Below are 11836 nucleotides of genomic sequence, written 5' to 3'. Positions count from 1 at the left end.
TATAAACGATTTCTGTAGCTTGACATTTGCGGCCAAAATCGAAAAATTTAATTTTAGACGAATTTTCCTCTCCTTCTCCACTCTAGCGATGACATCACTCACTCTAGCTCTCGAAAATTCTTGCAATACACATCCATTCATTTTTTGGCGTGGTTTTTGGCAATTTTTGACAAAACTGTTTGCCGAAACTCTTAGAAAGTCATAGCACACCAATCCTGGCCGAGCCGCACGTTTTGATACCTGTTTTGTGTGTGTGCGACAAAAACTCTGGGAGGAGAAACAAGCCAAAAAACGGCATAAGAATAATAAGCGGAAGAAGCGCGGTGGATAACATATAGTGTGCGCTTTCAGGCACACTCAATTAGATTTTTATGCTGATTAAAACTAAAATGGCATGGTGATTCCAAAATTGCAGTCAGTTTTTTTCTAGTAGGTCAAGTTTTTTCTCCACAGCTTACCCTCCACATAAGCAAAATTCCACTGATGTAGCTGTAGTAAGACTTGCCAGCTGATTACGACTGGACTCATCTACAGCTACGTGGCAACTTGTTTGTGCAGTCACAATTGAGACAGTGCGGTGAGAGGTGTGTGCAGCTCCAATTAGGTCAGTACTATCAATATCTGCAAACAGAAAGCCAGCATAGTAGGAATGAAGAAGATTTGTGCTGGCTTTTCTCTTAACCTTGTAACCATGGACATACCGTTCTATTTTGTTTTATACTGTTTTTGTAATTTTCTACTACTACTACTATTCCATCTTAGTGTTTTATTTACATAGGTATATATTTCCTTTGTTCCAGATCATGTCTGCTCCTACTACTTCTCGTCCTAAATGCCTAAACAACCCTGACTCCTTTTGCTATATTTGTGGTAGTTTCACCATTCCAAGTCAGAGGGCAAACATCAGTGCATTTGTGAAACAAGCATATTTTGCATATTTTAAATTAAAACTCAGTGATCAAGACAAGCCATTGGCCCCTCACAAAGTGTGCAAGCCGTGTGTCGAGAGTTTACGGATGTGGACCAAAGGAACACGTGAAGAGTTGGCATTTGGTATCCCCATGGTTTGGCGAGAGCAAAAAGATCATTGCACACTGTTACTTTTGTTCAGTGAAAACAAGCACATATCTGTTAAGTACAGTATTTTTCATATTACATATATTATTATATAGGCTTTCATATTTTTAAGAAAACGGGGATCTTATAGTTCAAAAACTTGACGTGATAGAGAAAAACTCTATATCTATCTAAAAAAAAGTTTTGGATTCCACACCCAAAAATTAGTTAAAAACAGCTGTCAGACCTAACTCAACAAAAATTGTGTTCCCCCAGTGTTATATACTATTGCACTTACAGAAGTCATAGTCAATAATGTTATCTTGTAGAAATATATGATAACATAAAATGAGAATACTTAAGTACAAGTACCTCAAAGTTTGCACCATTACACCAATACAACTGTGGGTTATAGCGTGGTAGTACCACTTATCACCAGCAGATGGGGTGCTGTCACAGGTACAGTCATGCTGTCCGGAAGACGAATGTAAATATTTTTGTGACGTTTCATTTTCCGGATCATTCACATCCACCCATTAAGAAGAATCACAGTCCCTCCAGCTCATGACTGCACCGCTGTGTGTCTTCATCTGTCAGTCCCTGTCGACTAACCTGACTGTGCCTGCTTGGCATCAGAGCTCTTCCTCTGTGGGGTCTACATCTGTACAGCTGCTGTGTTTGTTTGGTTCCTTGTGTGTAACATGCAGAACAGAAGGAAGCCAGAGCCGATCAAACTCAACCCGATCCCCGATGGAAACACTATCAACGGAACCGGAGCCACAGAGTGAGTGTCAATATTCATCTGCTCCATTCAGACTGGTGGATGGGGAATATTGATAACGACTATGTGAATGATTATTTATGTCTGATCCATGCTGAGTGTGTAATAAAGGTTCGTGACAACTGCAATAAGATAGGCCTATGACAGATGACTGAACATCTCTTTTATATGCAAACTTCTCTCTCCAATGTGACTCTGCACCAGCTTTGTGTGTGTGTGTGTGTGTGTGTGTGTGTGTGTGTGTGTGTGTGTGTGTGTGAGACCTGATGAGGTTTACTCTCGGGCTGCAATGAATGATTATCTTCATTAAATATTCATCCAAAACATATTGAGAAGTTCCCAAAATCCAAAATAGTAATGATTGATAATGAGGATTTTAGTTTGTTTTCCAATTAATAATTTAGTCTAAATGTAAGAAAATAGTAAAAAGTTAATTCTCCAAGCACAAGTTCACATCTTTAAACAGTATTTCTGTCAGACCAACTGCCTAAAACACAGAGATATTCACTTCTTAATAATATAAAAGCAGAAAAAGGCATCAGGTCAGAGCAAATGTATGGTGCTTATGTTTGATAAATTACTTAAGCAAATAATAATAGTAGGTGATACATTTTCTGTTGGTCGGCCACACAATAGATCTTTGTCACAGCAGCAATTTTGACATGAAAAAGTATGTAAACACAGCTGTTAACAATGATAATAATTAAGGTTCTGTTCCATTCAGGTCAAACAGAGTCAGGGTGCTGCTGTGGTGCATAATGAAAAAGGCTCTGCTGTAATAAATGAAACAGAACCTTAATTATTATCATTGGTAACACCCGTGTTGAACATACTATTTCAAGTCAAATGGCTCCTGTGAAAAAGGTCTATTGGACTGGTTGCCGAGCAGACATTTTGACAGGCAAAGGTGAACCTAATAACAGTAACAATGGGATCAGTTACATTAAGTGTCCCAGTAACAGTGACCGTGAACCACTATAGCAGGACCTCCCATGTGTGGTGTATCATGTTGTTTTGTATTTATTAATTTCACAATAAAACAAATAAGCAGAGCAAAAGACAAAAAGCAAATTGTGAAATTGTGCATGGGGGATTTAGAAACCCCTAAAGGCTTGCAGAATGAAGCTCAGTAAGTACAGTATTATAAGCAAATACAAAAGTCGTGTAAATCACAGTGGTAAGCAGAAATCAAACATAGGTTTAAAACCCAAACATAAAGAAAGCAATAGAAATTGTAAAATAAATAAAAGAATGTAAGTTAAAACATAGCGATACCTAATACATCCGTGAGTTTCCTGCTATGCGATGTCAAAATGTCTGCTGTGCAACTTGCCATTGTTTGTAACCACCAGCCAAAACCCTCAGCCAAAGGCCCAGTCAGTCCAGCAGCAAGCTGGATCAGTTGAGGGGAGAATTACATAACATGTCATCCGAGTGATGACTGTTTTTCCAATGTGTTGTGGAATATTTCATTGTTTCATTGCACATCTGGAGGGTCTTTTGTAATTAATTACTTAAAAAGCAATGAGTTAAAATCAATTGATGGATTATAGACAATTAAATTGAATAAATATGCCTTCATTTTCTACAATGGTTGACCAGTTTTTTGTTTGTATTGTTGTGAATATTTGCTTGGTACATGCCAACGGTTAATCATTTTTCATATTTGTGGGTTATACACTTTTTGGCGATATTATAAATAGTCTGGCCGTTACAACTTTCATTTCGCTTTGTGAATGGGCCTTCTTCACAGCAGACGTGTTGTCATGTCATGACAGGAAACATAATTATACGTTTAACTGCATTCCATTTAGCTGAGATAGCTAGTTGGTATATTGTGCATGCAGGCTCACTGGGACACTTGATGGCATTGAGCCATCGTTTACAACATTTGTATCACCTGTGCTTTTCCTGCTACATGAAGTCATCTCTTCATGGATGAGCGGGTCACTCAGTCACTCTAACGACCCACTTCGCGTGGACAGTGATTAGTTTGAGGCTGACCTTTGCAGGGAGGCAACGTGTTGAGTAATATTTCTGTGTGATGGAGAAGTTTGTAACTGCCTGTTTGCACCACCATTTGATAAAACGCAGTAATGGAGATTAAATTGTTATGACACCATGCTCTTATCGTTCTCAGTTCACAGAGAAAAGCCCAGTCAGTCCAGCAGCAAGCTGGATCAGTTGAGGAGAGAATTACATAACATGCCATCTTAGTGAAGGCTGGTTTTGTTCATTGTATATCTGAAGGCAATTTGGGTCTTTTGCAATGAATTACTTATAAATTTTATATGCATTAAACTTTCTCTTTTTCTTCTGCAGCTGCAACCATTTTAGTATAAACTCATCAGGCTGCAACTAACAATTAATATTGATTGATATGCCTTGATCTTCTCAATTGGTTGACTGGGTCTGGGTTTGTCTGATAATTAAACACAGACATAATGTAGTTTGTTATTATTTAAGACTAAGCAGCAAATCATCCAATTTAAAAAGAACCATCAAATGTTTCAGAATTTAGCTTGAACAATTGCTTTCCAACTAACTCAGAGACATGTAAAAATATAATTGTGACTAGAATTGTATTTTATTCTTCATTATAACAAATGTACTTTCTCCTTTATACATTTATCTATACATTTTCCTTCACTAGAAATATAAAAGATATTAGCGAATGTCACACAGTTTGTGCTTTTATGTTGGAGGATCAGCATGTTTATAATGTCAAACAGGGGAGTTGTTCCTCTGCTCAGTAGAGGTTGATGATGATGACATAATTTTTGGCTGGAGCTGAGCACATTCCTGCTGCTGAGGCCGAGGAGCAGCATGTCTCAAATCACCATTCAGGGACAATCAGGAGTTGGAAGTATCTGTCGTGGAGGGATCTCTCTTCCCACCACAATCTGTGTATGTGTGTCCAGTGGTACCGCTGTGACGTGAGCCTTGTCACTCAGACTGACATGCTGTTGACAGAAAGCCATTCAGTTATTCAGACCTCTTTTTTCCATAAAAAAAGATAGCTTTATCTCTACACTTTCAGCTGTCTGAGGCTGTGAGATAAGACAAATCCTGTTTCAGTGATTGTTAATGACTGCTCTGCAGGCGCACAGATGTCCCTCACGCATTTTGTTCCTTAACACTACAGAAAACTCCTGCACACCCACATGGAGAAGGAAGAGGGATAACAATTGTTATAGTTATAGAGTTACAAGTTGAATTTCGTTTGACCTAATAATGAACCTTTATGTTATGTGTCAGATAACAAGGGTACCAAAGAAGTTTGGTTAGAGCCGAGTCCAATTATATTCTGCTTTCATATATTTTTAGAGGAGAGGTCAATGCTCTAGACTCTAGACCAATTAGGCTTTGATAGTCTATTTAAGTGCTTGAGTTTTTGAGCAAGTCCAGATGTACATTGTGTCCTAAAGTGATCTTTTCATCATATCACCTCCAGTGTTCAGACTTATCATCATAATGACAACTACTTTAAAGCCCAAATAAGAGGTGACCAACAGATATCTGAACTTGCAGATATTGATTTTATGGATAAGAGCGCACAGTGTAAATGTCTAACAGAGCAAATATGTCTAGAATTTTGAATATTTCCTGATTTCCTAATTTTAGCTTTGCAAGTGCCATCTGGAACCAAAAGACACAGTTCGTCCCTGCAGGTGGTTCATATTTTGGCTGATTGTACGTCCTCTCAGTTTTTTCACCTGTATCATTCTTATTAATAACTTTATTTAAGTCTCAGTAAATTCTCCACCCAGTAGGCTTTCAATACAGCAGACGTCTCGACTTGTAATAGCAGAAAAAGCACAGGTATTACTAATAACATTAATGATGGCTCTGTTTTATTAATGTTCCCCAGTAAGTCATGCACAATATCAGGAGCCAGAAACCGAATTAGCTAAATGGAATTCAGCCATCATCAATTTATTAATTATACCTGTGATTCTTGCTCTGTGACATGTCAAAGGGCATTCTGTGGATATAATAACGATAATATCATAGCTGAATCTAAAAAAAAACCTACCACTCGGTATGTTCCTGCCAACAGACACATAAATTAATGCATTGTTTTGGGGTAATTTGGACCAGCACACAGGAGGATCTGATGCTCACACCAGCAGCACAGGTGTTGTATATTGGGCTGTAGAGCTTAATGCAATGGATAAGCCTCTTATTGAAACCAGAGTATTCCACTATTCTAGTGAAAAGGAATTGCCATTACTGCCCGCCAAATGCTTCTTCAGCGTGAAATGGCTGGCAGCCATGGGAGAAGTGTACTGAGTGGCCCACACGATGCCAGCCAAGCATGTAATATTATCAGAGGAGATCTGAGAACAAATAAAAACAACCTGTCCTGAGTAGACCTGCTATTTGCTAAAACCTTGGACGTGATCCTACTATTACATGCATCAAGACTTGCATAATATAACTGCACTGTTTAGTGGATCTTTATAGTTTTATTATTATTATTATTGTGATTTTTGCAGTTCAGCTGAACAGGAATAGAGACGATGTACATGTGAATTTGTGATATGGAAGTCTTGGAACAATTAACCCGTAGAGCAACCATAGTTCATGGTGCTACTTCATTGATTAGATTCCTTTTATTATATCCTGTTTTATCACAAAGGAATGCGACTAGTTAATTAATTCCACTTCACTTAAAACACTTGTGTTTTCTTGCAGACTTGATTTTCTTGATAATAAAATTAAACCTTATGATACATCAAACTATACTTAGCGGTGTAGTGGTGCCTGGAGCAAGTGAGTATACTCTGCACTTATGCAACTACCGGAGGATAAACATCCTGTGTTATAAACAGTGATATGTAATACTACTCTTGAATATTTAGCTCACTCAAAAATGGGTGGTATCGTTTACACATTGTCACTTAACCTCCGCTACTCAACTTCAGGGAGTAATGACCATTACGCAATAAATAGTGGCCCACATACAGATGAAACAACAACTAGATAAGGATGCATTTTTTGGTAAAGTATTCCTTATTAACTACTACATCCATTTGTGAATCTGTGAAGTCATGCTTTTCTGAAAATGAATCTATTGAGCATCTTGCAGTTATCCATGTTACAGGTCTGGTGGGAAAAAAGCTGATTTACAGCAGGAGAAGTGCATAGACACTTCACAACTGCAGATGATATGGTTTGATTTATTTAAGTTTACTAAAATATAGAATTTTGACAGTATGTAATATCCTATTTTACATAATCTTTATTTTTTTAGTTTTGCGTGGCTCACAGTCACATATTTGATAACAGCAGACTGCGGCTCTCTTGAGTATTTTGCATTCGAGTTCTACTCGATGTCCTTGGACACTGTGGGGATAAAGCACAAAAGGCCAGCATCGTGCTCAGTTCTTCCTGCACCCAGAGAGATAGATGGGGGGGCGCTGCAGCTACTGTAGTCCCTCCCACATGTGTTTTGTGTGGAGTGTGTTTCAGGCTGCTCTTCTTCTCAGTATCTCCAGCCTCCACCACCCCCGGCTCTTGTCGACAAACCACCCACGCTACCCACAGCCAACTCAAACTCAGCACCTCGTCTCCATGGATATGCAGTCCTGGTGTCAAAAATAAAACCACTTAACCCTCTGTTTGCTGTGTGGTTGAGCAGCGGAGAGAAGACAATACTACGCTGCTCTAGCTGCTCGTCACTGAGTCGTGATTAATTGCAAAGATTTTGAAAAAGTATAATTGCCAGTGAGCTTGAAGAAAATTATATCACATTATCATGCAAATATGAATAAATGGCACTAAATATTCATTCTTTGTTAGAAACTAGAGATGGAACACTTTACAGTAGTTTGTACACTTGCAGGCATGAGAAAAAAAAGTTTTTGTTTCATTTTTTGCAGAATAAAGCTTTGAACTTTGCATTAAGAAACATTTACTAAAAAATATAACTTACTCCAAAATGCTAATGTGTGCCTTGTTTCCATTTTTTTTATACATAAACTAACTAATATTCTTATTTTTTTTAAAGCTCTTTGACATCTGATCTATTGAAATTACATGACGACTCACTGACCTTACATCAACTTCTTATAAAGTTCATGATAGAAGCTTCGACTGGAATGTGTTGCTGTGTGTACAGTGTCTTGAGAGGAGAAAGAGAGGTCAGAAAGCAGCATGTTAGAACACTTCACAATTGATTTTTCAAGGAAACGCATCACCATGACAACAGCATCAGATGAGCGTCATCAGCACTCAGAGGAATTTCCTCACATCAGGATGTGGGGAGGAAGGAACACTGAAGTACACTCTGCAAGCCTTTGTGCCTTCCTGCTGGCTCTTTGGTTGTTTGCCTCTGTTCCTAGAGGTTGGAACAGTAGTTGTAGTTATCACGAAGCGCTGTCTTTTCTTATATAGATAGATGAAGCAGATCTGGATGCACTGTGGGCAGCCTCATGTCAGGACAGCCTGTCAGTCTGTCTGTCAGTACTGCCAGAATGGACTCAAGGCCCTTTTATTCATGGAAGAATACATAAATAAAACATGAATTATTCACCTTTCTCTTATGTCTGTCTTCCTTGTCTTTCTAAGAACAAACTTGGAGGCATTGCAAAAGAAACTAGAGGAGCTTGAGTTGGATGAGCAGCAGCGAAAACGCCTGGAGGCCTTTCTGACACAGAAGCAGAAGGTGGGAGAGCTCAAGGACGATGACTTTGAGAAGATCTGTGAGCTGGGGGCAGGCAACGGAGGAGTTGTCTTCAAGGTCTCCCATCGACCTTCTGGGCTGATTATGGCAAGGAAGGTAAGCTGGTCATAGACAGAGCTTTACTGAATGCAAACAAAAAACAATTGCAGAGATTTCTTCAGTATATCAGGGAGGCATTGATTTTCACAGGCATCATCACTGTGTTCAGAGAGTTTCTCGTTTTCCAGTATTTTGTGAACAACATGAAAAAAGCTCCTTTATGATGAAAGGATGAAAAGACTGAAACACAAACCACATTTTCCCTCTCTTGATCATTTTGTGAAGAGTGCATAAATAAAATCCAATGTCTTCTGTGTTCCAGCTGATCCACCTGGAGATCAAACCAGCCATTAGGAACCAGATCATTAGAGAGCTGCAGGTGCTACACGAGTGTAACTCCCCTTACATCGTGGGCTTCTACGGAGCTTTCTACAGCGATGGAGAAATCAGCATCTGCATGGAGCATATGGTGCTTATCCTTAATATGTTATGGCTGCCAGTGTATTTACACAGCGTTTACTTTGAGTACTGCTTTGTAGACTGTGCTGCATGTGAGCATGTTGTTTCTTCCGTGCTCACCAATTGAATAGAATTTGAATGTGTTGAATTTCACAGATTATATTTTTATATTCTCCATATTTTGCATCCATGCTGGCTGTAGGACGGTGGCTCCCTGGACCAGTCACTGAAGAAAGCGGGCAAAATCCCAGAGCAGATCCTTGGCAAAGTCAGCATCGCTGTGGGTAGCTCCAACACCTCCCAGTTTTGTCATCACACTACAGCTATATTTGTTTGAGTTTTTTTGGATATAAAACTGTCACTGATGCATATGCACTAGTACATTATGTCTTTTGTATTACAAAATAATCAGCGTCCTCACTATGCTGATATGCAGTATTTGTCTTTCCAGGTCATTAAAGGGCTCTCTTACCTGAGGGAGAAACACAAGATCATGCACAGAGGTCAGTCACTATTTCAGTTATTAAAAGATAAAAATAAAGGTTACACTATCTTTAAATACATGAATAACAATAAGTTAAATAACTTAGGGGAAAGTATAGATCTTCACTTCAGAGTAGTTCTCTGTTTCAGATGCATAGAGTAGATCTTTGTTTTACTCTTTCATACACATAAATGATGAAAAGAAGGGTTAAGACAAGCGTGCAAAAACAGCACAAGTTCAGAGACTTTGCAGCAGTTTGTTCTGTGATGCTTACTGCTCCCTGTTGAACACTTGCCCACCATGTTCTCCTAAATACTGCATGTCCCCCTTTCAGATGTCAAACCCTCTAACATCCTAGTGAATTCCCGCGGTGAGATCAAGCTGTGTGACTTTGGAGTGAGCGGACAGCTCATAGACTCCATGGCCAATTCTTTTGTGGGCACTCGCTCTTACATGTCTGTAAGTTTAAATGGACACGCTATGTTTCGTTTGCAGCTGCTCTCATTTCCACATTAACCTTTGGGGTTCCTGTTAAAGTAGGTAGTTGTAGTAAGTCTCACATTTATATATCCAAGGTAACCAATTCCCCAGTTGAGACTTTATTCACAATTTTGATGAGTCACAGATCAGCTGGGACAGGCTTTCTACACAGGCTTTGTGTAGAGTAGGCACCAGCAGTATTAGCAATGTTAAACATAGGCCCACATGTAGACACAGGCTTTGCAATTTACATCATCAGTTATACCACTAATGAGATGATGTAATGTACCTTGATCTAAAGCATCATTTGACTAAAACTGACACCGTTTATTGATTATTACAAGTTGGAGACTTTCACTCTTATTGCTGTGTACACTGCAAAGCAACATAAATAAACTCATATATATATATATATATAATGAATTTCAAATATGCTTTAACCCGTTGCTTTTTGTCGTGCTGCTGTGTTCCAATTATTGTACAAATCAGTTTTGTTATAGTAGTTATATAATTGCATGTGTGTTGTGCAGCCGGAGCGTTTACAGGGCACCCATTACTCTGTTCAGTCGGACATCTGGAGTATGGGGCTGTCCCTGGTTGAAATGGCCATTGGACGCTTCCCTATCCCACCGCCCGATGCGAAGGAACTGGAACAGATTTTTGGCTTCCCAGTGGAAGGGGAAGGAGCTTCAAGTGAGTCCTCCCCGAAGCCACGGCCCCCTGGGCGACCAGGCAGCTGTAAGTCTGAGTCTCGTCCTGTGATTCTGCTTTTTTAAATTATTGTTATTATGGATATATCTATATATTATTAACAGATTTGAATTAAATAATTACAAATGATCTGTTTTACATTGTTTACCACACAGCATATGGCCCTGACAGCAGACCACCGATGGCCATATTTGAGTTGCTTGACTACATAGTCAATGAGGTGAGCGTGTCTACCACTACCACATCTTGACATGAACATACCCTATGTGCACATGTACTTGTGGTAATGCCTTTTCTTGCACTATAATCCATTCAGTGCTGACTGGACCTTTTTCATTTTCAGCCTCCGCCAAAACTACCAGGAATATTTAGCTCTGAATTTCAAGATTTTGTGAATAAATGGTAAGTAGAACTCTTTGAAATATTTACTGACACCACCACCAAGTGAATATGCACGTTTGCTAGCCAGACTTTATGCCACCTAGTGGTGTTAAAATACATTACATGCTGATAGTTTGTGTCTCACATTACAGTTTGATAAAGAATCCTGCAGAGAGAGCAGACCTCAAACAGTTGATGGTGAGTGTGCATGTTAAGATGAATTCCTTCCTGCATTGTCCTACATCTCTATCATCTTACACATCTTTCCTTTTCTTCAGGTGCATTCCTTTATCAAACAGTCTGAAGCAGAGCAGGTTGACTTTGCTGGCTGGTTGTGCAGCACCATTGGACTCAACCAGCCAGTGACACCCACCCATGGTACAGCAATGTGAGACCAGTTCCCGTCTCCAACAAATCCCCCATACCCCAATGTGGGACTGGATTTTTATTATGGGTAAAATGTATGTTTATACGGAGTACTAGTTTAAAAGTTGTGCAATCAATAGCTGTATATTTAGTGTACACACCTACATGCCAAGTGAAATTAACTATGTATTGAATAATTCTTGGGGCTACATTGTGGCCTGCCTGAAAAGCCATCTTTTTCTAATAAGATTATTTAATCATGACAAATGCTGCTCAACCTGTGTGCTTGATATTCCTCTTTACCCCTCTTTACTCCTTACAGTGCCAGCAGATCAGAGTCTTTGTTAGCTTATTGTGAGAAATAAATAGTCTTGTGAATCAATTTTGAATG

At 39.1% G+C, this 11836-nt stretch overlaps 1 protein-coding gene across 1 annotated transcript; it reads left to right on the top strand.

Moving 5' to 3' along the window:
- Nucleotides 1-1563: 1563 nt before the first annotated feature.
- On the top strand, nt 1564-11834 carry map2k1 (mitogen-activated protein kinase kinase 1). The gene is made up of 11 exons (XM_010735112.3): nt 1564-1840; nt 8411-8621; nt 8887-9033; nt 9226-9303; nt 9475-9526; nt 9842-9966; nt 10518-10725; nt 10854-10918; nt 11042-11100; nt 11232-11277; nt 11358-11834. The coding sequence occupies exons 1-11, from the start codon at nt 1758-1760 to the stop codon at nt 11469-11471; spliced, it is 1188 nt and encodes a 395-aa protein (XP_010733414.1). The 5' UTR covers nt 1564-1757; the 3' UTR covers nt 11472-11834.
- Nucleotides 11835-11836: the final 2 nt, after the last annotated feature.

The sequence above is a fragment of the Larimichthys crocea genome, chromosome XXI, assembly GCF_000972845.2.
Source record: "Larimichthys crocea isolate SSNF chromosome XXI, L_crocea_2.0, whole genome shotgun sequence".
NCBI classification, from domain to species: Eukaryota; Metazoa; Chordata; class Actinopteri; family Sciaenidae; genus Larimichthys; species Larimichthys crocea.
Note: the sequence above shows the minus strand (reverse complement) of the source record. Positions and strands in the feature narration are given on the sequence as shown.